The 27,208-nt window shown below is 46.8% G+C and overlaps 1 protein-coding gene across 8 annotated transcripts in view; it reads right to left on the reverse strand.

The window, feature by feature from the left end:
* The window catches only part of Ehbp1 (Eps15 homology domain containing protein-binding protein 1), a 533,072-nt gene that overhangs the window by 420,202 nt on the left and 85,662 nt on the right, over positions 1 to 27,208 (reverse strand). For all 8 annotated transcript variants that reach the window (XM_071671877.1, XM_071671876.1, XM_071671880.1 and 5 more), the window contains exon 2: positions 7,475 to 7,591. In XM_071671877.1, coding sequence (XP_071527978.1) covers positions 7,475 to 7,578 — 104 coding nt within the window. In that variant the 5' untranslated portion in view covers positions 7,579 to 7,591. The remainder of the gene's footprint in view (positions 1 to 7,474; positions 7,592 to 27,208) is intronic.

The raw sequence follows: 27,208 nt of genomic DNA on the forward strand, positions 1-27,208 counted from the left end.
TGAATCCGTGAAAAATAACCATCCCCAGTGAAGTACCCCTACATCCCTAAACAGACCGTTGCTCTGTAAATCATTTCAAACACAATCTAATGCCATAAGATGTTCTGGACCTCAGTGACTGTGACGTAAAGGTTAGCTTCGCTGACCGTGACGAACGCAGCGCATAGGGTCGAGCGAATAGGTTCGAATCCTAGTTGCGGCAGCCGGTCCGTAGTTAAACTAGGTGCCTATCCTACCCTTGGGACTGGCCGATAAACTGTGTACGTGGTTACCGCTGGTGTGTGTGTGTGTGTGTGTGTGTGTGTGTGTGTGTGTGTGATAGCCTCGATTAGGGCATTCAGCTGCACGTAGCGTATCAGCAAACATAAAAAAAAGTAAACAAATGGGAGTATGTATGTTCTTTATCAGAGATGCAGACTGCTCTTTTATATACAGCTGAGGAAGAGAAGCAAATGAAGACAGCAAACACAGCAGTGAGGAGAACAGAGAAAAATCTAGAAAACACGTCTAGAGCTCGAGCATAGATTAGGAAAACATTTAAAACATCTCTGTGGAAAGGGCAAAACCTAGACGGCTTATCTAACGGAGGAGGATGAAGAGGGAAATAAAATAATACACAAAGAAACAGAAAAGATTTTACGAAAAAAAAAAAAATGTGGAAGAAGCTGTTTAACATCTCTGGCAAGAAAAACGAAAACTTTGATAAAGAAAACGAGATTTATCTCACTGCTCACCAAAGAGCTGCTGGTATGTACAGATTACAAGCGGACAGTGACATCACCTCACGTATGAAAACAACAGATGTCGTTGGCACAACAGAAGATATACCACACAGCACTAGAACAAAAATCAAAACAAACATTCAGCTTCGTCTACCACAGTAAATAAGGAAAAAGAGAATACTAACCATATTCATTATAGCCTGTCCAGTATCTTTTATTTATTTATTTTCTTTTTACGTTGGAGGCTCCAGTCACGGACAACAGTCCAAACCAAGGCCTGGCCTTAATTGAAACATAAAGAGGATTATGAAAGGGAAAAACGAGAGAGACAAGGTAAAGTATTTTACGAACTTTGGAGGAAGAGAAAAACTCTTTGTCTTTTGAAATGTGCCAGGTCATAGTTACTGGGAAAGACATGATGAAAGGGGTACACAGAGTTCCAAAGCTCTGAGTTGTAGGTAAAGAAACAGCTATCAAAATGGCACACCCTTGAGTTGCCAACAGCCACACAGTAATCATGTGACGCAGCAGCTTGCCGAGTATTGCGTGGTCTAGTTAGTGGCGTGGGGGGCACACACGCAGCCAGCCAGCCAGCTCTCTGGAGCAAAAACCAAAGTAATACCTACAGAAAAGTAACCAACACTGCGGCGAGGGGTAAGCAGGGTCAAGTTTGGAAGTTTAGCCTGGGAGAGTTTATGAGTGGGATCGTTTTCGACTCGACTCTGTGAAGTGAGGATGCAGAGTTAGAAGAACCAGCCCAGCAGCGCTCCACACAAGGACGGATACTTACCACATCATTCCCGTACAAAATAATCCAGATGATTACAGAAGGTAAATGACCCCTTAAACTAGAAATCTATTTCAATCCTAGAAATACCGAGGAAAATCTATGAAAGGTTACCCAACAGAGGGATGATAAAATATCATATATGTTGATCATGACGCATTCATGGGCCTCCCAGAGTCGAGCGCAAAGGTTCGAATCCTAGTTGCGAGAGTCAGGCACAGTCAACCCAGCTGTTCATCCTCTTAGGTTTGGACGATGAACTGGGAACCTGGCTTGCGTTGGTGTGTGTGTGTGTGTGTGTGTAACGTTAATGAGATGGCCTAGAATAAGGCATTCAGTTGCCCTTGCCGTCTCAGTTAACATTAAAAAATAGAATCCGTTTACATGAAAACGGTGTGAAAACCACAGACATCTTGATGAACACGAGAATCCATGAGATAATTCACGTGCATTCTTCCCTGCGTTGAGAACACACTTCTTACGTATCATCATCGTTTCATTATCTGTTTTCGATTACAAAAAAAAAAAACTTTACCTCTTCTCCAAAGCAACGAAGAGCTGGGAGAAAGAGCTAAAAGGGGATTCGTTATCTCCGCACGCCCGTCGGGTTACAGCGGCTCAACAGCCGATATCTGGCGTAGCACATTTTGCCTATTCATACAACAACACTCCCGAGCAGTTCACATCCCCCCCCCCCTCTGAGTTGGACCCGTGTCCTTCCCGTATGATTAATACTCATGGTTCAGCTTAATGAAATCGGGCATACACACAATCACAAAATATCAAATATAAATAAATGAGCATCCCCTGGAGCTACTGCTCGCCAGCGACACTACCCCTCCCAGTTTATGTGATGTTTGTAAACAACAGAAAACTCCCAGCCAGGAATTCTGGGCAAGATCCCAAATTCTTGACCAGCCTGGCAAAACTCGAGCCAATCTTGCCTTGGGATCCAAACCCGCCAAAATGTGCCGTACTATTAATATCAGACTGTTCCTTAATCACGTTTGAAATTTGAAATATCCGTGTCTCCCATCACCATTTGTTTGTTAAACGACGTACATCAACCATTACTGAGCTCTTTAATCGTTAGCCTGGGTCATTACAAAGCTACAAGCCTTACACGTAGCAACAAGATATGACAGTGATAAAACAGGAGCAGCCAAGAGGTGCTTATTCATCATCATAATGATGGAGACGCAAGCAAGGGGGGGGATGGGAGCTCGATGCATTTCTGGCGACATTTGGCATCGTCCCTCACCCTCTGCGCCCTCCCTCCATCCAACTCACCCGCTTCAGACCTGTAACGGCTTATCATATGACATCTTCTAGTATTCAACTTCCTTAATAACCTACCGTGGAAAGACAGCATAGAATGTACACGGGACTTACAAAAAAAAAAAAGCAAAAGAAAGCACGCGAGACCCCGTCCGTCCGTTGGACACACACACACACACACACATAAACACGACCATGATAGAATTTCCACCATGATGCAACAGCACCGGGCGTTCTGGTGACTACCAGTATGTCAAGAGTCTAAACCAAGACACTGAATCACTCGACAATATCCTGCGCTGCATCTCAGGGTTAACTAACCCTTACCCAAACAGTCTCGGCCAAACACCATCTACATCTTCATTCCAATATGACATCAACCTACGGTTGGATACTCAAAACACGGCTTCGAGCAGCGCGCTTAGAGAAACGGCAGTCATTCACAGGCTTCCAAGTAAGACTACTGCACGTGCGGGTAAATCACCATACGTTTCATTTACCTCTCCGTTATGAACAAAGTTCTTGAGCTACAGAGGACGAAAAGTTTCCTGTATTTTCGTACTTGAGAACTTCCGACGGAACGTAATCATGGCTCCCAGAAGGAGTAATTCTTCACTGAGAGACACCCTCACTGAAGAATCAGTATTATAAAAGTTTTTTTTTATATATAAAATCATGTCTTAGAAATTTACTTCAACCTTGGAGCACAGCAGGTCGGGATGAAGGGCAAGGCCATCAAATGCCCAAGGGTGGTTACGGCACACCGTCGTGTTAAAGGTTTATGCTACTACAATCTTACGTTGCGCCGGGGCAGTTTTCATGGTTGTGGACTTGCTGTGGGGCGGTGTCAAGCGTAATAAAAATATGTTTTACGATGATGTCAATTAGTGCGGTATTCGCGGACCGGGGCCGGCCGTGTCAGACGGTAACGCCTCTGCCACAGGGGTTGTGCTATGTGACACAGCCACTACCACAGGGGTCGTGTCAAGTGACACTGAGTGCCACAGGGGTCGTGTCAAGTGACACAGCCTCTGCCACAGGGGTCGTGTCAAGTGACCTTTAAAGTTCCCGCGGGGGGAGCCAAGCCCCGAAGCTCCAAAAGGGTCGCACAGACAAGGAAGGAGTCCTCCTGGGGCGGCAGAACTAACTAAAAAAAATACACAGATCTGTACTGTACACATGAGCGCATTCGGATACCCTCCGTGTTAGCCCCCCAACCTTCTCTTACCCAAGGCAGCCGATACCCCTCTCTCTCACGTGTCCCCCCCCCGGTGGAACACGGATCAACCAGACTGTTCGTTCTGGCATGCCCCCGACACAGACGCAAGAAAACACCAAGATCATCGCGTGTTCCCAGAAGCCTTCCAATAAAAAAGAAAAAAAAAATCACGTCTGCATTTTCCTAGAGAGAAACACACGTCTAGCTCTTCCTAGAGAACATCATGTCAAGACCTTCTTAGAAAACATAACATCTTGGCCTTCCTTCCTAGAAAACCTCACCAGTTCTAAGAAATCTAATCAGTTCTGCAAAACCTCATCTGTCCCAAGATACCTCACCAGTCCTAGGAAACCTCACCAGTTCTACAAACCTCATTTGTCCTAAGATATCAACCTCACCAGTCCCAGGAAACCTCACCAGTTCTACAAACCTCACTTGTCCTAGGATACCTCACTAGTCCTAGGAAACCTCACCAGTTCTACAAACCTCACTTGTCCTAGATACCTCACTAGTCCTACGAAACCTCGCCAGTTCTAGAAAACCTCACCTGTCCTAGGATACCTCACCAGTCCCAGGAAACCTCGCCAGTTCTAGAAAACCTCACCTGTCCTAGAATACCTCACCAGTCCCAGGAAACCTCACCAGCTCTACAAAACCTCACTTGTCCTAAGATACCTCACCAGTCCCAGGAGACCTCATCAGCTTTAAAAAAAAAAAAAAAAACACCTCACCTGTCCTATGAAACCTCACCAGTCCATGAAAACCTCACCAGCTGCTGCCAAATTTCCCCACCTCCCTCTGGCTCCACATCCATACACATCACGTCCCCCCCCCCCCTCTTCTCTCCGTGCATACGAAGCCCCTTCTCCACAATGGTCTTGACCAAGCGTACAATAACACAAGCGGGTGTCATCTGGGGGGGGGGGGGGGGGGGGGGGGTTGGAATGCCCCCCCTCCCCCGTGCAAATTAGGGACGACCCTTGTGGCTACTACGATGGTGTGTGAACTCTGACCTGACCCTCATAAGGCAGAGGGGATCAGGTTCCAAAGTTCACACCATCACAGGTATCGTCGTCCTCACAGGAGCGTGCCTACATGCTCAAGGGCATACCCTCAAGCCAAAGGGGTTTACAACATTAATGCACACACACACACACACACACACACACACACACACACACACACACACACACACACACGTAACTAAAGAAGTCTGTCGCTTTTAAGTATTATGGGCGTGAGAAAAACAATGTTCAACAGGCTTCTCACAGCGGCCCAAACTGGTATAGGCTTTCTTACGTCTGGTCATCACATTTATAAATGTACAGAGGACTAACACAGGGAAGGTCCAGGGGGAACAGCCATGGGGGGTCTTGATAAACGGGCCGAGTTACAGTGACAGGTTACAGGGGCCAATAAATCTGCCTCAGGTTAAAGGCCAAAAATTTGCTTAACATTGGAAACAGAAGAGTCGGGGTTAAGGGAAAGTCACAACCTTCGAGCTTCTTAATCACTAGGATGATATTGACATAAACCACTTCTTTTAAGATATGTCAACAGAAAGCAACAGGAGGTCATGACAAAGAAACTAAGCAAGTATCATAAGCAATAAATGTACAGAAGAACCAAAACCTAAGCAAGATACATAAGAAAAAGTATGAATAAAGAATCAATAAGTATATTTCATTATATCAAAGTCGCGGATCACTCGAATACGTTTAAGCAGGGAAATCGTGAAGCCTGACTATATACAAAGAGTTTACGACAAAAACAAATGTATGACAGTAGAGAATGCTTCACAAGACGGGGGCCCAACGTCGGTATAACTCCCTCACCGTTCGGTACAAAACAGGAAATTACACAGAGCCTCCGCTATCACGTACGGCCACACACCTACAGGTGTACACTCCTCAGTCAACACAACGGGGAACATACAGACACAAGCGTAGGTGCACCACTCTGTTGACGAGAGGGAGGGAGTACTTGACGAGAGGGAGTGAGTACTTGACGATAGGGAGCGAGTACTTAATGAGAGGGAGGGAGTACAGTCTGGTCAAGGAACTTGTAACTTTTACCACACTATTTCTCTGCGTTTCTGATACCTTCCTTTGACACAAACAGCCTCAAAAGGACTCACTGGTCTGTCGCTATTTGAATTTCGTTTGTATTCCTGTTGTATCTCTCCTCCCACCCCACTAAGCTAGTGGAACCAGGGCAGCCGTGTTACCGCAGGTGCTCTTCATGACCCCTAAACCACAACAGATGACGGCATCAGCACGAGAGATAATCTCGAAATACTTGCATCGACAAAAACCAAGAATTTCATTATCCTCCCCCTCCTGACCCAAGACGGCACGACCCTTGAGCTCGAAGGGAAGACCTGAGCCCTCAGGTAGGAAGACCACGACCCCTGACCTGACCTTGACGAGGGTCGGGTCAAACGCCAAGCCACCGTGACCGAAGAGTCGTACCTTCGTGCTCGAGGGTCGTGCCGTCGTGCTCGAGGAATTGATAATACAGAAAAAGCTCATTTCCAAAGACTGGACCACCAGTAGCTAATGTTATATTCTCTCTCTCTCTCTCTCTCTCTCTCTCTCTCTCTCTCTCTCTCTCTCTCTCTCTCTCTCTCTCTCTCTCAAGCGCGGGGTGACCATGGTAGGGGGGAACGGGAGGGGGTTGGGTGCGGGGTGGGGAAGTAAAGAGGGTTGCAACACCTTCAGCCTTCCTCTGACCCCACCAAGGTTATATACCTGGCCTGACATTAACCACTTAACGCGCCGCCCCGGGTCTGACACAACGCCTTTGTTGTCATAAAGCTAACGCCTCTAGCGTCTACACGCAGCCACTGGCCTGACCTACCTACACCTTGTCACACAGAGAGAGGACCTACCCACCACCATCTCTGGCTGTTGGGAGAGGACCGACCTACCATCTGGCCGTTGGAGAGTTCTTTCCTGCCATATGGCTGTTGAAGAAAACCTACCCACCATCTGGTTGTCGTAGAGGACCTACCTACCGCCTGGCTGTTGGAGAAGAACTACCTACCACCTGGCTGTTGGAGAGGTCTTACCTACCATCTAACAGCTGAAGACCTACCTACCATCTGACTGCTATATATACCATTCAACTGCTGAAGAGGACCAACCATTCGGTTGTTGGAGAGGTTCTACAATCTAACAGCAGGAGAGGTCCTGCCGCTTCCATTTCTAGCACAGGGTTTATCCTACTGTTTTATCATGGTAGAGAGGGAGTAACGTGCCATTCAGCTGAAGCATTGGGAACACACAACTTAGTCACTACGCACGGAGGAGGTGGCTCGTCAGCTGAGTCAGCGGGTGAGGTTGAGGGAGACACTTGGGGTCTGACCAGCTACTAAATATATCTAAGAGGAAGAAAAGGTCCGCAAACTTACCCACCTAGTTACCACCAGTCAGGCGTCGTGGTGACCCAAGAAAGGTTATGACCTACCATTTAGCTGTGGCGGTGAGGGCGAGTTCATGGTAGGACGCTGTAAACTGGAACTTGGCAGCTTTCTTGTTAATTCGCTGGAACCTCTTCCAGACCGACCCCATCCCCGCGCCAGACCTGCAACAGTGCGTCAAGCAAACTCTCATTAGCGGCGGTCAGTTAATTTCCTGGGTAAGGAATTACATCACGAAGCTGAGCTGAAACTCTTGGTATATATATATATATATACAGGAACACTGCTGTGTACGGGAGCTGGTGTGTGTGTGTGTGTGTGTGTGTGTGTGTGTGTGTGTGTGTGTGTGTGTGTGTAACATGGTGATAATTACTGGTCACCAAGCAACACAAGATGGTGTTTAACCACAAGTTAAAACCCTACCATAAAAGAAAAAAGATATCTGCAATATTTGAATTAAGGGAATTCAAAAACAACACTTCACGTGGCTGTTCGAAAGTTGTCGAGCAGATGTCTGCCATACACCAGACACTGATACGCTAATTAAACCCGATGATATATACCCCTCCTCAAGTCCTGAAGGAGTTAATGTAGCATCGACCCTTGCTCGTCTCCTTCGTTCCGCAAATAAGAAACAAACAAACTTCCCCTTCTTCTTGGAAGCATGCCTTGGTGCAGCCCAAACCCAAATAAACGAGACCGTTCCCTCCCTTCACACATTTTTTTACATAAAAGTTGGAGGGCCTAATCACGAACAAAAGACCATATCAAGGCCGGGCCGCAAAAAATAGGTCAATGAGAGGGGAAAAAGAAGAGCCGAGTGAAATATTCACGAATGTAGGTGCGTTCGAGTCAGACTCGAGCGCACCTAGATTAGGATAGTCACTTGATTACCAAATGGCGTCCTAGCTACATCCTTTCGTTGTATACCAACTGACTGTTACAATTCTTTCTTGTGTCTCCCCTGATGATGTGATCATCACACGAAAGTGCACTTGGGAACTTATCGTGTTTCACTTCTCCGTGGACTCACAGGAATATACTTGACCAAGCGCTCAATTGTGATCCTTTCCTATATATATATATATATATATATATATATATATATATATATATATATATATATATATATATAAGCAAGAAACTTGTTATACACCAACCAGCTCTCTTCATCATTCCTCAAAGCTAATTTTCTTACATGTCCCCGGCTTGGAACCTCTCCTTGAGATTTCTAATGCAGAACCACATTTTAAATTAGCCTGACACACACACACTCTCTCTCTCTCTCTCTCTCCAGGGCCATCGTGCTCTCTACACCCACTACACACAGTTCTCAGTGCACAGTGAGCTTTGTGGCTGGGGAGTACAGTGAGGCTACAGCTGCGGTCGAATGCAGAGGGAGCCGACACACACGCACGTCGCTGACCTCTTGAGCACGACGGCACGACCCCCTCCTCGAGCACGGAAGTACGACCCCTCCTCGAGCACGAAGGCACGACCCTTCATGAAGCACGACCGCACGACCTCTCCTCGAGCACGAAAGCACGACCCTTCATAAAGCGTACGGCAGTACGACCCCTCCTCGAGCACGAAGGCACGACCCTTCATGAAGCACAACAGTACGACCCTTCATAAAGCGTACGACAGTACGACTCCTCCTCGAGCACGAAGGCACGACCCTTCATGAAGCGTACGGCAGTACGACCCCTCCTCGAGCACGAAGGCACGATCCTTCATGAAGCACAACAGTACGACCCCACCTCGAGTAGGACCCCCTTTGCGTTAACCTTCAGTCGTCTATCTGGAGGTTCTCCTGAAGCCTCCTGACTCAGGAGGTCATGCACCACCACCCCACTAACCACAGCTCCAAGCCTGAATCCATGCGGCTGAACTGGATAGTTTAGTGGATCGACTGATCTGTTTGGGCGCCGCGGCCACCAGGCCCCAGGTTAACCACCACAGGCCTGACTTCAAGTCTGGCGCACTTATTGTGGACACTCATCCGGAGGAGGTCTTCTTTAAACCTGCACCCAAGTGTACGTCGACGTTACGTTTCTGATGACTGCTGGGGCAAGGTGATGAACACCACTGCTGAGGGGGGGGGGGCGCCCCACCGTCAAGAGGTTTCATCTCGTCGTTCACAGTGGTGCAGATTGTGCTCAAACTCCTCCAATGCCAAGAGGGAAAGATCATATCCGAGTGTAAGATGGGGTAAAATAATCCGTCCAGGATTCTCCAAATCGCGCACCATGACACACCTCTCCCGGGGTGTTACCGGACTCCGCCTGTTCGAAGTCGCGAGTGAAAAGTCACCTCCGGCGAGGCTTGTGCCACTGGGTGCAGTACAGTCTCGACAAGGAACTTCTCACTCCTGAGGAGTCCGCATTTCCCTGCTACGGGAAGTGGCGCAGTCTTGGACGGCAGTGGCCTTTAGGAAAGGTTCTGCGGACCACCACGACCTTTCACACGAACTGGTCCTGGGGTGATCATAACAATAACTACCTCTCATCGATCTCCATTCTAGATATTACAGACGCGGGCGGAACAACACCACAGTGTTGCCACAGAAGCGGTGTGAATGTAGCAATCTACACAACTCGTAATCTTGATCATCTACAAACTCACACCCCTCATTACTCAACTCACACCCTCATGACCCCCACGACTCCCTCATTACTCAACTCACACCCTCATGACCCCACAACTCCCTCACTATTCAACTCACATCCCTCATGACTCCACGACTTCCTCATTACTCAACTCACACCCTCATGACTCCACGACTCCCTCATTACTCAACTCACACCCTCATGACCCCCACAACTCCCTCACTATTCAACTCACATCCCTCATTACTCCAAAACTCCCTTATCAATCAACTCACACCCTCATTACTTCACAGCTCCCTCATTATTCAACTCACACCCTCATTACTCCACAACTCCCTCATTACTCAACTCACACCCTCATTAGTCCACAACTCCATCATTATTCTACTCACACCCTCATTAATCCAGTTACAACATCCTCGATACTCCACAGCTCACACACACTCATTCACTCCACTCGTAGCACTCCACAGTTCACACAATGATAACGATCCGATAATGATACTCTTCTTCACCTCACTAATAATACCCACATTTCTCCACAACTCACGCCCCTATCCCCCCCCCAACACCCCATCCCTCATAAATCACATCCCTCATTCCTCCATATATCACGTCCTGATTAATACACGACTCACACCTTCAATCTCTCACACCTCATACCCTCCATTCCTCACTTTTCACACCCCCTCATTACTCCACGTCTCAAGCCCTCATAAACCCACACCCATCCCGAACCTCACACCACAATCAGTGTAATCATTCTTTGCAGATATTACGACTCCTGGTTATGACGCTGTGACCTCTGACCGGGTCAAAAGGCTAGGCTATCATACCCAAGGGTCGTACAGTCTTGCTAATAGGGGTCGAATACAGATTTCAATTTCGAAAACTTTCATCCTCGAGATCCACAATGCGGCGAGGTTCCTGCACTACAAGAAGAACCAGATTCAACAGACTTCACATCATGTTGGCATCAATCATTTCTATGCTTACAGATCATATGTGCTTCCAAACTTTAACGACCTCATTAACCCGTTCAGTTCAGCTCATACCCAGTGATACACGGTAAGAGTCTTCGGGGGCCTTCTACTCTCACAGCCCAGGCGAGGTTACAAAAAAAAAAGAAAAAAAAAAAAGAGGCTGCTGAGTTCGGTCGTTGGTTAACCAAACTGTTGGAAGACGCAGCCCGCGGGACCACATAGCCCTCACAGCCAGCCTGGTGTGGTAAAGTGTGGCACACTTTGTACGTGCTTGTCCACGACAGTCTTACATTTCACCTCTGTGCCTCGCATGCACTGTGTATCATATCTCTTATTCTAATCTAGACAGTATTACACCCTTGAGTACGACGTTCACACGTACCCTTTTTCCTTCCGGAAAACACATCTGACATCTACTATCGTCCTCACAACCTATTCCACATCCATGCGTACTTCTGTATATCCACTGGTCTTTACCTAGCCCACAGTGTTATCCTCATACCTATCCCATCCGGCTGTAGGATACCCCTGGCGTCCAGGCCACACTCAAGCGGCTGGTGTATAAACAGGAGTGTTGTTATCTATATTCACCCATGATCCCTCAGGCCCCGCCCTCAAAAACGCACGACACTCCTGTCGCAATTCCATCTTCTGTAAGTCCGTCAATCACTGCCTCAACCACACACACACACACACACACACACACACACACACACACACACACACACACACACACGCACACACACCGACGCATTAAACACCTCATCGACTCACAACACCGACTCTTATCCGCGACCTCATCCGCTCACACACCATATCTCATTCACTAAGTAGTCCTCTCCCATACCACCACATTGACGACCTCACTCTCTCACTCCCCACTTCAACACTCACACATCGCCATGTTCCCTACCTCATCCATACGGATGTCTCACCCATTTTTTTTTTTTTTTTTGCTCGACTTTCCAGCCTCATCGTTCGCATCTAGCGGCCTCTTGTCCCTCTGAAACGTGGCACTGGGAGTCAGTCGTAATGGTATTATTCTGAGTACGACAACGGGTTCTTCAGCAGTCTACAGCGGGTAATTCCAAATCCCTGGACAGACAGACAGCCAGTACTCATTCACGAGCCGACTGATTCAACCATCAACCGACCCTCTCCACACCCGGAAGCATCAACAGACCCTCTCCACACCCAGCACCATCAACCGACCCTCTCCACACCCCGAAGCATCAACAGACCCTCTCCACACCCAGCACCATCAACCGACCCTCTCCACACCAAGCGCCATCAACCGACCCTCTCCACACCTCGCACCATCAACCGACCCTCTCCACACCCAGCACCATCAACCGACCCTCTCCACACCCCGCACCTGCCACGTACCCTCTCCACACACACACACACACACACACACACACACAAACACGTCACCACCAACTCTCTCTCTCCAGACCCGACCCCGAACATTTCTCTCCCTGACGAGGTCGCTCCCGGACATTCGTATCACCCACGAGTCACTTCTCCCGGGGCTTTTCTCTCCACTTGGCAGCCGGTCTCCTCCGGGCACACACCAACCAATCCCCCCCCTCCCCTCCCATCCCTCCCACCTGCACCACCTCCCACCTCCTCCTCCTCCTCCCCTGCAGTCAGTGAGTCGACCATCCAGGGCCTGGCAACAGGGTGCTCAGTATTCTCGTTGGGGGGAGGAGGCGTAGGAGGAGGAGGAGGCCAACGCGACAAGACACCATCCAAAGACATGCAGCTCCTGCACAGGAAGCCCTCAACACCCGCCGGTCATGATGACCATAAAGCCACGCGCGCGCGCACGCACTCACGGTTTTCAGCCGCGGCGGGACATGCCGCCCCCCACGCGTGGGTTGGGGTGGCGGGGCGAAGGAATCCTTATTTTCCTACGGGCATCCCGGAGGAGGCAGGACGGGGGGGTAGGAATACAAGCAGCAGTGGTGGTGCTTGTGCTTAAGGGTGAAAGCTTCTTGAGACGAGAGAGAGAGAGAGAGAGAGAGAGAGAGAGAGAGAGAGAGAGAGAGAGAGAGAGAGAGAGAGAGAGAGAGAGAGAGAGAGAGAGATCCTGAGGGCAAAATAAGAGCGGCATACACTCGCGAAGAATACCAAGAGGGCGATAAAGTAGGGTCGGTGAGAGATAAGAGGCTGAAATCCTGACTGTTAAGGGACAAGTGATGCCTGTGGTGGTCGTGGGGGGAGAGGAGGAGGCCGGGCCGGGCCGGCAGTGCTACACACACACACACACAGACCTGAGACTGGACCAAAGTGCGACAGCGTGTAATAGTCACAGAATTCCCGCAGACCACACGAAGAAGGTCTTCGTTATCAATCTTCTTTTTTTTTCTTCTTCTTCCAGTGGTGATTATAAGTTAAAGCGGCGGACGGTCTAAAGAGACCACTGGTAGTCGAGAGGTCTACTAGAGAGCCTTCCCCCCCGCCACCCACCCCTCTAAAAAAACACACACACACACACACACAACCAACCTACCAACTTATCTACCGACTAACCAGACCCTATGAAATCTACCCGACGATGTATCACACTTCGGGAAGGGCGGCGTCGGGAGGCTGTGGGGACCCCGTGACACCGTGGCGCCACCATAACCTGGATATACCTCATACCTCGCCTCAAACCCCCCCTGAAGGGCCTCGTTCGTCCCTAACCCCCTGCCATGGCTCCTGCTGGGATCCCGCTTTTGCTCTCTCTCTTCTTTTTTTTTATGGGATCAGTCATCAGTGATGCTTCCGTGTGGGCTGAGGCCAACGTAAACCACTGTAGCCCCAGAGAAAGAGAAAAGACATAGAGTTGAGTACATGGCAAAAGGGAGATAAATATTAGTGAATAGTTTAAGACTATAGAAACAGAGCAAGACAAATGATGGGTAAGGGGAGGCCAAGTGATATGAAAGGTGGGAGTCCAGTGCTGGGTGCTGGGAAAGGAGGTGGTAGGGAGAACAAGGAGCGGGCACTGGGTGTAAAGTGGAAAGACAGACAGTGGTTACCTGGATAGGTGGAGGACGAGCCTCAGTTGCTCGCGCCGTCTCAACTACCGTAAAAAAAAGAGTAGTGGATGCTAGGAGAGGTGGAGGAGGAGAAGGAATGGGTGCTGGGAAAGGTGTGGAGGGCATGTAGGTGAAGCTACAAGAAATGGTAGAAAACTAAAGATTTCTGAGGGAGTAACACACACTCTCTTCAAAGATGGTTGGGCTGGATTACATGACCCCGTTCAAGGCAACGCTTCGGAGCATTTCCACTCTCCAGAGGTGGCTGCTGTGTGTTAACCCACCCACCTTCAAAAATGGGTGCTGACAGAGAGAGAGAGAGAGAGAGAGAGAGAGAGAGAGAGAGAGAGAGAGAGAGAGAGAGAGAGAGAGAGAGAGAGACTAGCAGAGGAAGAGACATGTGGCAGTGGGTACTGATGGTGAGAGCTAACAGTGGAAGGGACAAGTTGCACTGGGTACTAAAGGGGGACTGACAGTGGGAGGGAAAAGTTGCATTAGTTACTGATGCCGGAGTAACAAAGGGGGGAGAGGAGGGGGACAAAATGCAATGGGGTAGAACAAGTGGGTGGTATATGAAAAATAAAGAACTGAAACTTATCAAGTGGACAAGATAATTGAACGCCACCGTAAACATATGGAAATCCTTTAATAAATTCTAGAAAAAAAAAAACCTTTTGATAAGAACAACTGCTTAATGTATGGAAATGAGAGAACATGAATTACTTAACCTTTGACCGAGTGACATCAAAGATCCAGAACTACTTTGAGATAAATATAAAATACTATCCTTACATTTTTGTGCTCGACAATATGACACAAAGGACGAAGAATTTTTGACAAATGCTTCAGGTCAGCCCTGCTTTCCTTATATATATATATATATATATATATATATATATATATATATATATATATATATATATATATATATATATATATATATATTCTTTCTTTTCTTTTAAACTATACGCCATTTCCCGCGTTAGCGAGGTAGCGTTAAGAACAGAGGACTGGGCCTTTGTGGGATATCCTCACCTGGTCCCCCTCTGTTCCTCCTTTTGGAAAATTAAAAAAAAACGAGAGGGGAGGATTTCCAGCCCCCGCTCCCTCCCCTTTTAGTCGCCTTCTACGACACGCAGGGAATACATGGGAAGTATTCTTAATCCCCTATCCCCAGGGATATATATATATATATATATATATATATATATATATATATATATATATATATATATATATATATATTTCATACTATTTGCTATTTCCCGCGTTAGCGAGGTAGCGTTAAGAACAGAGAACTGGGCCTTAGAGGGAATATCCTCACCTGACCCCCTTCTCTGTTCCTTCTTTTGGAAAATTAAAAAAAAAAAGAGAGGGGAGGATTTCCAGCCATCCGCTATATATATATATATATATATATATATATATATATTTATTTTTTTTTATTATACTTTGTCTCCCGCGTTTGCGAGGTAGCGCAAGGAAACAGACGAAAGAAATGGCCCAACCCCCCCCCATACACATGTATATACATACGTCCACACACGCAAATATACATACCTACACAGCTTTCCATGGTTTACCCCAGACGCTTCACATGCCTTGATTCAATCCACTGACAGCACGTCAACCCCGGTATACCACATCGCTCCAATTCACTCTATTCCTGGCCCTCCTTTCACCCTCCTGCATGTTCAGGCCCCGATCACACAAAATCTTTTTCACTCCATCTTTCCACCTCCAATTTGGTCTCCCTCTTCTCCTTGTTCCCTCCACCTCCGACACATATATCCTCTTGGTCAATCTTTCCTCACTCATCCTCTCCATGTGCCCAAACCACTTCAAAACACCCTCTTCTGCTCTCTCAACCACGCTCTTTTTATTTCCACACATCTCTCTTACCCTTACGTTACTCACTCGATCAAATCACCTCACACCACACATTGTCCTCAAACATCTCATTTCCAGCACATCCATCCTCCTGCGCACAACTCTTTCCATAGCCCACGCCTCGCAACCATACAACATTGTTGGAACCACTATTCCTTCAAACATACCCATTTTTGCTTTCCGAGATAATGTTCTCGACTTCCACACATTCTTCAAGGCCCCCAGGATTTTCGCCCCCTCCCCCACCCTATGATCCACTTCCGCTTCCATGGTTCCGTCCGCTGCCAGATCCACTCCCAGATATCTAAAACACTTCACTTCCTCCAGTTTTTCTCCATTCAAACTCACCTCCCAATTGACTTGACCCTCAACCCTATATATATATATATATATATATATATATATATATATATATATATATATATATATATATATATCATTATCGACCAACTCCTAGGAGCAGATGAACAGCTGGGTTCACTGTGGACCGACTCTCACAGCCAGGATTCGAACCTCTGCGTTCGACTCTGGGCGGCCGAGAATGCGTTACGGTGAAGATCGCTGACCGCTACACCACGGAGGCCCATTTGTTGAGCGTTCTCCACATCTCACAACAACCTCACTCACTCACACCTAAAGCCAAGGCCTTACTCATACCTCACATCCGAGGCCTCACTCACATCTCACGTCCTAGGCCTTCCTCACACCTCAGAGCCACCTCTCCCATCTGACGGTCGGCCCCTCACACCTCACAGTCACCCAACTCGCTCCTCAATCTTCTAGACTCGCACCCCCACACACACGCCCCATTCGTGCGCTAACCTACTACTGCTCGCTCACAACTCTCCTCACACTGACCTGACTTTTATAATTAAGCTCTAACCGCTTCTTCTTAAAGGTTGCTCACTCTCAAAGTATCAGGATATTATATATTCATGGAATACCAAATACTAAAGAAGTTGGTCTGAAGGAAGATAAAATATTCAAATACACCCTTTTGCTCCCGCGAAATTACATTTTCTGTCTAGGGATACCTCTGCCAAGCAACGGTGCCAAGAAATATGAGGCCTTCGCCTTCTTCCACAAGGTGATCTTAAATCACTTTCAGGACATGCGCATCACCTCGAATCACTCCCGGCTTCCACAAGCTTATCTTAATCACATTCAGGACATGCGTATCGCCCCGAATCACTCCCGGCTTCTACAAGGTTATCTTAATCACTTTCAGGACATGCGCATCACCCCGAATCACTCCCGGCTTCCACAAGGTTATCTTAATCACTTTCAGGACATGCGTATCGCCCCGAATCACTCCCGGCTTTCGACCTTATCGCAACCAGTACCTAAACAGTGTGGTTGAGCTGGCATATACGGGCCTCAGCCTCCAACAATCTGACTGAGCAGAGGAGCTACATCTTTGATCGAGTTGTTTGGTGGGCAGGGTTAGAAGACCTCCGGAACCATCGTGAGGTAAACGTAAGGTAAGGTAAAGGTCCCAGACCCAGCTGTGGGGAGAGACGACTTCCGGAACCATCGTGAGGTAAACGTAAGGTAAGGTAAAGGTCTCAGACCCAGCTGTGGGGACAGACGACTTCCGGAACCATCGTATGGTATACTACGTAACGTAAGGTAAAGTCTCAGACCCAGAAGTGGGGGATGAAAGACCAGAACGATCGTAAAGCAAACGTGTAACTCCGGCCGCTGCTGGCTCAATCTACGCCATGTACCACGATGGTAATTACAAACCCCAGTCCTGTGTTTCCGCTTTCCTCCACAATTTTCTGAACGACTTTACCGAAAAAATTTTTTTTATCTAATAATTGAACTTCTTAACATGCGTCTTCCAGAAGCATTCTATCCACGTCACATACCTCACACCCAAACTAGCCCTGACGCACTCAGGGACTTCCCAGGATCAAGCATATAGGTTCGAATCCTGTTTGCGGCAGTATGTTCACAGTCAACCCAGCTGTTCATCCTACCCTTGGGGTTGGTCGATAAAAACCGGTACCTGGCTCAAGCCAGGGTATATATATATATATATATATATATATATATATATATATATATATATATATATATATATATATATATATATCCAGTAGAAGAACCCTTCCCTTCATTTTTCCAGCCGTCCGACCGCTCAAGCTGAGAAGGGCGACCCCCCCCCCCCCCAAGATAAGCAGGCGCTCTGTACCCACGTAGCGTGAGGTAGACGCGAGGACCACACGGGCCTTCGAGGACCCCCCCCCCCCCCCCCTAAGACAAACGCCGATGGGGAAAACATCGCTAAACCCGCGTGGGCCTGCGGGATGCGGATTCCACCAGCCCTCTCCATCAGCCCTGGGCCCAGCTCGGGCTGTGGGGTTGGAAGACCGACCCACGAAGAGCCACTCCAGGTAGAAATGCCCACATTCGCGAGGGACTAAGTTAAGAGATCTCCCTCCCGAACTTACTCATCGTGTTCGCTACGGAGTGTGAACACCACCAAATTCATCCTCGCCTAAATTCACTTCATCCCTCGGGTGACGCCGTCTTCACCCCTCACCTGAACTACACTCTCAAAAACCCATTGACCTTTGACCTGACCCTTACGGGACGTGTCAAAGACTACTATATCTTCGACCTCGACACCGCTATCGACCTCACACCTGAACCTTACGGGTCAGGTCAAAACGCATCTTTACCTCACACCCTCGACAAACGCATCGTCGTCATCTTCATCCTCGACACATCTTGGTCTCCGATCTACTGACTCCCACGGATCAGGTCAAAGGTTTGAGAGGAGATCCATGACTCCCTAGCCCTTCTAGAGGGTCAGGTCAATGACACGCATCCACACTAAACCAAGGTTAGCGGAGGAGGAGGGAAGGAGGGAGGAGCTGCAAGCTGCAGAGAACAACCAAGAAATAAGAAACTGGGGACAAAATAAGAATAGAAAAAAAATGAAAAGAAAATGAGAAACGGGACGATAAAGAATCAGGGAAGAAAAAAAAAAATAAAGAATATTCTTCCCTCGTACGTTATGAATTGCACTGCGGGCGGGTCAAGGTTAGGCTGGAGGAGGGAGGGAAGGAGGGAGGGGAAACCAACACCTCGCAGTAAACGTTAGCAAGTTTTGTTTGAGGACGGAGTGCCTTGAGGGGGTTCTGGGGGCAGAAAAGCCTCTTAGAAGGAGACGAGAAGAGATGCTTCATGTTACACTATTCTGGATGATGGAAGAAAAGGATTTTTTTTTTATTTCATTCATCTTTTTTTTTTTCGTAAGTGGGGAAAAGGCAATTTTATTTCGAAGTGGAATGGTAACTAACTCAAGTGGGAATGGCAGGGATATACACAGACGGGTATATGAATTCAGTGGGAGTAGCAATGATTCATTGAAGAGCGGAACATGAATCTAATCTGAAGTGGGGGATAGCAAAAATGTTCAAAAGTGGAACGGCAGTGATTCACATGAGGTGGTAAAGGTGAGACAGGGGTTATTTACAGTGGGAATGGCGGAGATTTATTTAAGATGAAACAAAATCATTCGAAGGATGGTTGTAATTTATTTAAAGTGGAATAGGAATTATATTAAGTGAGAATCATCTATTTCAAGTGGAACAAGAACTGTTCAAAGGAAAATGGCAGTGATTTATCTAAAGCAGAGCGGGAACTATTCAAAGGGGACGTGTCAGTGATCCACCCACTGGGGAATAGGAAGCATTCAAAGTGGTAATGGCGGTAATCTATCTCCAGTGGAAAGAGGATCTATTGAAGGTGGGAACAGCAACAATCCACTGGATGAGAGAGGACACTAGTGGACGCGGGAAAAGCGCTGAAATCTAAGGTGAGTGGGTGGAGTAATGTGCGAGAAAGATAATCAGAGAAGAAAGATGGGTCGAGCGCACAGGTACGAAACCTGGTTGTGACTGTCGGGCCACAGTCAACCAAGCTGTTCATAACCCCAAGGGTTGGTCGATAAATTGGGTACTGGGATTAGGCTAAGAAATATATATATATATATATATATATATATATATATATATATATATATATATATATATATATATATATATATATATATATATTATATATATATATATCATATATATATATATATATATATTATATATATATATATATATATATATATATATATATATATATATATATATGTATATATATGTATATATATATATATATATATATATATATATATATATATATATATATATATATATATATATATATATATATATATATATTCCCCATACTATTCGCCATTTCCCGCGTTAGCGAGGTAGCGTTAAGAACAGAGGACTGAGCCTTTGAGGGAATATCCTGATTTGGCCCCCTCTTCTGTTCCTTCTTTAGGAAATCTAAAAAATGAGAGGGGAGGATTTCCAGCCCCCCCACTCCCTTCCCTTTTAGTCACCTTCTACGACATGCAGGGAATACGTGGGAAGTATTCTTTCTCCCCTATCCCCTATATATATATATGTATCTTTTCTTTTTTTCTTTCATACTATTCGCCATTTCCCGCCTCAGCGAGGTAGCGTTAAGAACAGAGGACTGGGCCTCAGAGGAAACATCCTCACCCGGCCCCCTTCTCTGTTTCTTCCTTTGGAAAATTAAAGAAAAAAAAAATGAGAGGGGAAGATTTCCAGCCCCCCGCTCCCTTCCCTTTTAGTCGCCTTCTACGACACGCAGGGAATACGTGGGAAGTATTCTTTCTCCCCTATCCCCAGGGATAATATATATATATATATATATATATATATATATATATATATATATATATATATATATATATATATATATATATAGCTAATGACATGCCCTCGATCACGACTTCAGTGGGAGCTAAAGTTATATACAGTGGAAGAGAGAGAGAGAGAGAGAGAGAGAGAGAGAGAGAGAGAGAGAGAGAGAGAGAGAGAGAGAGAGAGAGAGAGAGAGCCAGCTTTGTTAGCGCGTGATGAACAACTTTTTCGCTACGTGGCGAAGAGCAGACCAGAGAACATCCCCTCAGGGACGAGGGTGCTGGAGACGGGAGCAACGTATGCGCCGCGCTGACACTGATAAGGCGACCCCGGGGAGCCAGATTATAGAGATAAGAGACGGATAAAGGTCACCATCGGCACACACACACACACACACACACACACACACTATGACCCAACGCGACACTGAGCCCCCTGTTCTAAGCTACGAAAAAAAAAATATATGATCTTATCTCTTGCCCTAAATTAAAGGGGGACTACAGCGAGCTTATGTAGCCACAGTCTGGCTCAGGACGGGCCCATCTTATGACATGGCCTGACCTACAGCGAGTACAGCACAACGCCACGGCCACACTCAGTCTGGCTCAGGACGGAACTATGTGACCGCCCAGCCTGCATAAGGGAATGAGGGGACGTAATACAGTTAATGGCCTGCCATGAGTCATTAGCATACAGTCAAATAAGTTTGCATTAAAGGAGAAACTCGTGATCTAGGAGGAAACACCGCAGCTGTATTCCAAAAGAAAAAAAAAAAAGGAAATATAACAGGAATAGCTTAACTAGGAATATGTTAAAATCCGATACATCTTGGCCAGGAATATGTTAAAATCCCTCTACCCAGCAAGCAAGGTTTTCTCCCCACAACTCCCCGAAAACACAACAAATCCGATCCTCCATCACGTCGCTTATATCCTCCAGGACGGGAGGCGGCGCCGTTGGGCTGGGTCGCTGAAGCCAGCGGCCGCGGGAGCCCATGTTTTCACAACAACAAAAGACGCAGATGCGGATCTCCTGACGCCCGTGGCTCCTCCTCCTCCTCCTTCTTCAGGCGCCGCCGGAAGAGGGATTCCCACACATCAGGGTAGCAAGATTCCCTGATATACGCCATGCCCAGACCCCTTGGGAGAGGGGCACCCAAGCCCTTGAAAAGAGCTTCGAGAGTACCACACCAGCCAGCCACCTCATCCCATACCGACGGGGGTGTTCACGCCGAACTACCGACAAAGAAACACCCCTTGATGCCGGTAAAGGTGACACCAAGATTATAGAGATAAAGGCAAGGTGACACCAAGATTATAGAGATAAAGGCAAGCTGACACCAAGATTATAGAGATAAAGGCAAAGTGACACCAAGATTATAGAGATAAAGGCAAGATGACAACAAGATTATAGAGATAAAGGCAAGATGACACCAAGATTATAGAGATAAAGGCAAAGTGACACCAAGATTATAGAGATAAAGGCAAGGTGACACCAAGATTATAGAGATAAAGGCAAGATGACAACAAGATTATAGAGATAAAGGCAAGATGACACCAAGATTATAGAGATAAAGGCAAAGTGACACCAAGATTATAGAGATAAAGGCAAGGTGACACCAAGATTATAGAGATAAAGGCAAGATGACACCAAGATTACGGAGATAAAGGCAAGGTGACACCAAGATTATAGAGATAAAGGCAAGGTGACACCAAGATTATAGAGATAAAGGCAAGGTGACACCAAGATTATAGACAAAGCCAAGGTGACACCAAGATTATAGAGATAAAGGCAAAGTAACACCAAGGAAAGGGAAGGTGACACCAAGATTATAGAGATAAAGGCAAGGTTACACCAAGATTATAAAAGCAAGGCGTCACTAAGATCATAAAGGTGAGAAAGGCACCAATACTACAAAGAGAAAGGTCAGGGAACACCACTATAACAACTATAAAGGTAAGGTGGCACCAAGACTATAGATGCAAAGGTGAGTAAGGCACCAAAGACTACACAGATAAAGGCAGGGTAACATCAAGCCTTTGGAGGTCAGGTGACACCAAGACTACAGAGATAAAGGTGAGCACCATGACTACGAAGATACAAGCACCGTGCCACCAAGACTGTGCGGTGATACAATCAAAATGGCACGGTGGTGGCAGAGTGAATAATAGGTGAGTATTATCTCCTGCGTGTCGTAGGAGGCGACTCAGAGGGGCCGGGTGCGGAGGGTTGGATATTCCCTGATCCTGTATTACCAAGAAACAGAAGGAACGCTACACCTCGCTGAGGAGGCTAGGACTAGCAGGAAAGAGGGCTAGCAGGGGGATCGGGCTCAAGGGAAAAGAGGGCTAGCAAGAGGATCGGGCTCATGGGAAAAGAGAGTTAGCAAGAGGATCGGGCTCGTGGGAAGAGAGAGTTAGCAGGAGGATCGGGCGAGCAGGAAAGAGCTAGCAGGTATAAAATGTATGAGACACTCTCCGTATCTGGCCATCATTCTCAAACGGCTTCGACACACGAGACGCCACAACATATCATCCTAGATACACCATGGACACCACATCCCACGCTACCGGGGTTAATTATGAAATATACACACATGAACTTAAGCCAGTGATGCATTCACAGGCAACGAACAGACACGGGGGAACACAAGCATAAAACTCTCTCCCCCTGTAACACACACAAACAGTAAGCACACGTAGTGCGCAACACACGGATATACCATCCCCCATACACCGTGTAATACACACCACACAACAATGACCCGCTGTAGGATGCGTGTACGTCACCCCAAGCCACTGATGTATCCCATAACTCACCACCAGGCACCGTCAACAATGCACCCCCTGTGCCAAACCAGACCCAACGGAGCCAACGAAGTAATCAAGTGGACGAGAAGCAAACAGACCTACCGTGCCGTTGGCCTAGTATGACCTCTGGACTGCCATTAGCATAGGGTTGGGATTGCGCAACGACAAGCCAAGCCACTCGCTGCACCTATGACCTCTAACCTTCACTACACACGGCCCTCCTGACGTGACAGTGCCAACACTAGCTTCTGTACGTGGGCTCCTCAACCTTCACTACACACGGCCCTCCTGACGTGACAGTGCCAACACTAGCTTCTGTACGTGGGCTCCTCAACCTTCACTACACACGGCCCTCATGACGTGACAGTGCCAACACTAGCTTCTGTACGTGGGCTCCTCAACCTTCACTACACACGGCCCTCATGACGTGACAGTGCCAACACTAGCTTCTGTACGTGGGCTCCTCAACCTTCAACTACACACGGCCCTCATGACGTGACAGTGCCAACACTAGCTTCTGTACGTGGGCTCCTCAACCTTCAACTACACACGGCCCTCATGACGTGACACTGCCACCATTAGCTTCTCTAAGGAGCACCAACCTTGACTAGACATCGTACAGTATCCACCTAGTCCAGGCAAAAACCACACCACCACCAGCCCTCACCGCCCAACATATACCATCATTCTCCCACGACACTCCCAGTTACGTCCGGATCCCACGACACTCCCACCTCGCCCTATAATCCCAGCACAGACAAGTCATCGAACTCCCTAACTTAAAAAAAAACTTCCCCTCCTACTATGACACAAGTGATGACCCTCCTTAGACTTGTACCTCACGTAAGCGTCAGCGTATACCCCACACAACAGCCGTACCTGGGGAAAGAAACGACACAGATCACTGGAGGGGTCGCTCCGTCCTAAACCTTGATGCTAACGTCGATTCCTCCTCCGACCTACACACACACACACACACACACACACACACACACACACACACACACCACCCACCTGCTGCTGCTCCGCCGCCAGGTTATGCCAACGGCCCTTTCCCCTCACTCAGTATTACGACCCTCACGTCACCTACTACTATGAACTTCAAAAAAGAAAAATAATAATACATGGCACTTCAATGTAATACAAGGAAATTTAAAAGGGATTCATGAAACTTAAAAAGTAATTCATGAAAATTAAAAACGACACGACCATAAAATTAGCACACGGAGCTTCAAAGTGATTCAAGAAACTTAAAAAAAAAAAAAAAAATCATGCTCGGAACTTAAGTATAATGCACGAGTCCCTATGAATTTCTGATGAGGTATGAGATGGGAAGAAGACAGAGGGTGGGGAAGAGAAAGATAAGGAGGAAGATGGGAAAGTAAGAGGAAACGAAGAGAAACGCAGAAAATATGCTGATAATGATAAAGGTTAAGAAGAGAGAGAAAAGGAAGGAATACTAAAAAAAGAAAAATATAAGGCGGTGATGACTGGCGATAATGAAGAAGAAGAAGAAGAAGAAGAAGAAGAAGAAGAAGAAGAAGAAGAAGAAAAAGAAGAAGAAGAAGAAGGAGAAGAAGAAGAAAGAAGAAGAAGAAGAAGAAGAAGAAGAAGAAGAAGAAGAAGAAGAAGAAGAAGGAAGGAAGGAAGAGGACAAGGCATATGACTTAAAAAGAAAAGATTAAAAAGAAAGACAACGAGCGAAGCATGGAAAGGTGACCATCAAGAATTCAAACCTAGAAGGTATAAAGCAGACAGACGACACAGTACGCTCCGCCCCGCCCCGCCCGGACCCCGAGCAGCACCAGCAGCAGCGGTGAGGAGGTGGAGGTATCGGCCATCATGGCAAGTGGTCCGCAGGCAGGCAGGCAGGCAGGAGCTGCTTATCAATATGCGTGAAGATTTATCTTCCACACCTTGAGCGCGGGGGGGGGGGGTCGGTCAGGCTGGCGGCTGGCGAGCGAGCTGGTAGGTAGGGCCAGACCAAGCCGGGCAAACATTACCATCGCATTACCGAAGCGAGGTTGTGTGGTGTACGTTTAGGGGTTGTTGAACCACATATTTCCTACACCACGTTTGAGATCGGTTTTCTTCAAGCGTTTTCTTTCGATCCGAAACTTTGTGCCTTTAATTCCAAAGCGAGACTAGGAATGAGTTCGAGCTCAGACTAGGTAGGTCTTATGTCGATACGAGAGTTAGGGTTGGCGTTTATATATATATAGAAATCCCCCCCTCTCGTTTTTAATTTTCCAAAAGAAGGAACAGACAAGGGGGGCTAAAGTGAGGATATTTCCTCAAAGGCTCAGTCCTCTGTTCTTAACGCTACCTCGCTAACGTGGGAAATGGCAAATAGTATGAGAAAAAAAAAAAAAAAAAAAAAAATATATATATATATATATATATATATATATATATATATATATATATATATATATATATATATATATATATATATATATATATAAAGTCCTTGAGACCAATGATAGACTATACAGGCTACCGACAGATAATACATTTCGTGGACTTGGGGTCACTGATAGATCTTGCATCTTTGGGGTCACTGATAGCTAATACAAGTCCCTGGGTGCAATGACAGATCATACATCACGAAGACTTAGGGGACTACTGACAGATAATTTAGCACTGCTGCGCCCAATCATCATAAATTTCCGGAATCAATTCCTCTTTAGCTAAGGGCGATCAGGCCGAACACTTTTCCGATACCGCTAAATTAGCGCTCGACGGCACAGTCGATAAGGCTGGCACACCCATGCACGTACAGCCAGCCGATGGCATGTTACATCACGTATCATTTGCCGTTAACAGAAATTTCATAATCAATCACACAGACATCTTGAAATTAACCAGATCTCATCCATCTCCTTGTACGTAACGATTACATGATAATTACATATGATCACAAAAATATACGATCATTGATCACATGCTATTACATCACAATGAGATATCGATTACAGGGCTTGGGACCTTAACTATAATTACCCCTTTTCCCTGATTCCACCACCAGGAACCATAACGAACTGCACTAGGGGTCAAAAATGACATAAAAAGGTAATAAAGGAACATTGAGGTAATGTTGACATACGACTAAATAATTCCCGAACTACACTACAACTTTAGTGAGACCATACGATATATATATATATATATATATATATATATATATATATATATATATATATATATATATATATATATATATATATTGTCGTAGGTATGAGTCATATGTGCGTGACTTAACGTTCAATGGCTTTACCATGAGCGTCAACGCGGCGTTGGTCATTAGCTGATGATATCCTTCCCCTACACACACACACACACACACACAGCGATGTGGCGTGGGAGGTGCGCGTGCGGGCGTGCGTGTGTTCGCGCGCGTGCGTGCTTTGTGGGTGCCGCCGCGGAAAAGTTCGTTGGAGACACGCACGTCCTGCCTGACGTATGGCTCCGAGCACACACGCCATCAGTCAGGCTCCCGGGTGAGTGGCACCTGATTTACATATACGTGATTCAACCGTTCCGAAGACCTAACCCTCTCTCGCTGCCTTAAGATCACACAGTTCAGGCCTAGTGACGACAGGGAATATACAAACAGATGATCCATAATCGTCCCCTTCAGTAAGACTCCTCTCCTCACCCCAAAATGATCCATAATCGCCCCCCTTCAGTATGACTCCTCTCCTCACCCCAAAAA

Source organism: Panulirus ornatus, chromosome 17 (genome assembly GCF_036320965.1).
Source record: "Panulirus ornatus isolate Po-2019 chromosome 17, ASM3632096v1, whole genome shotgun sequence".
Classification (NCBI taxonomy): Eukaryota; Metazoa; Arthropoda; class Malacostraca; order Decapoda; family Palinuridae; genus Panulirus; species Panulirus ornatus.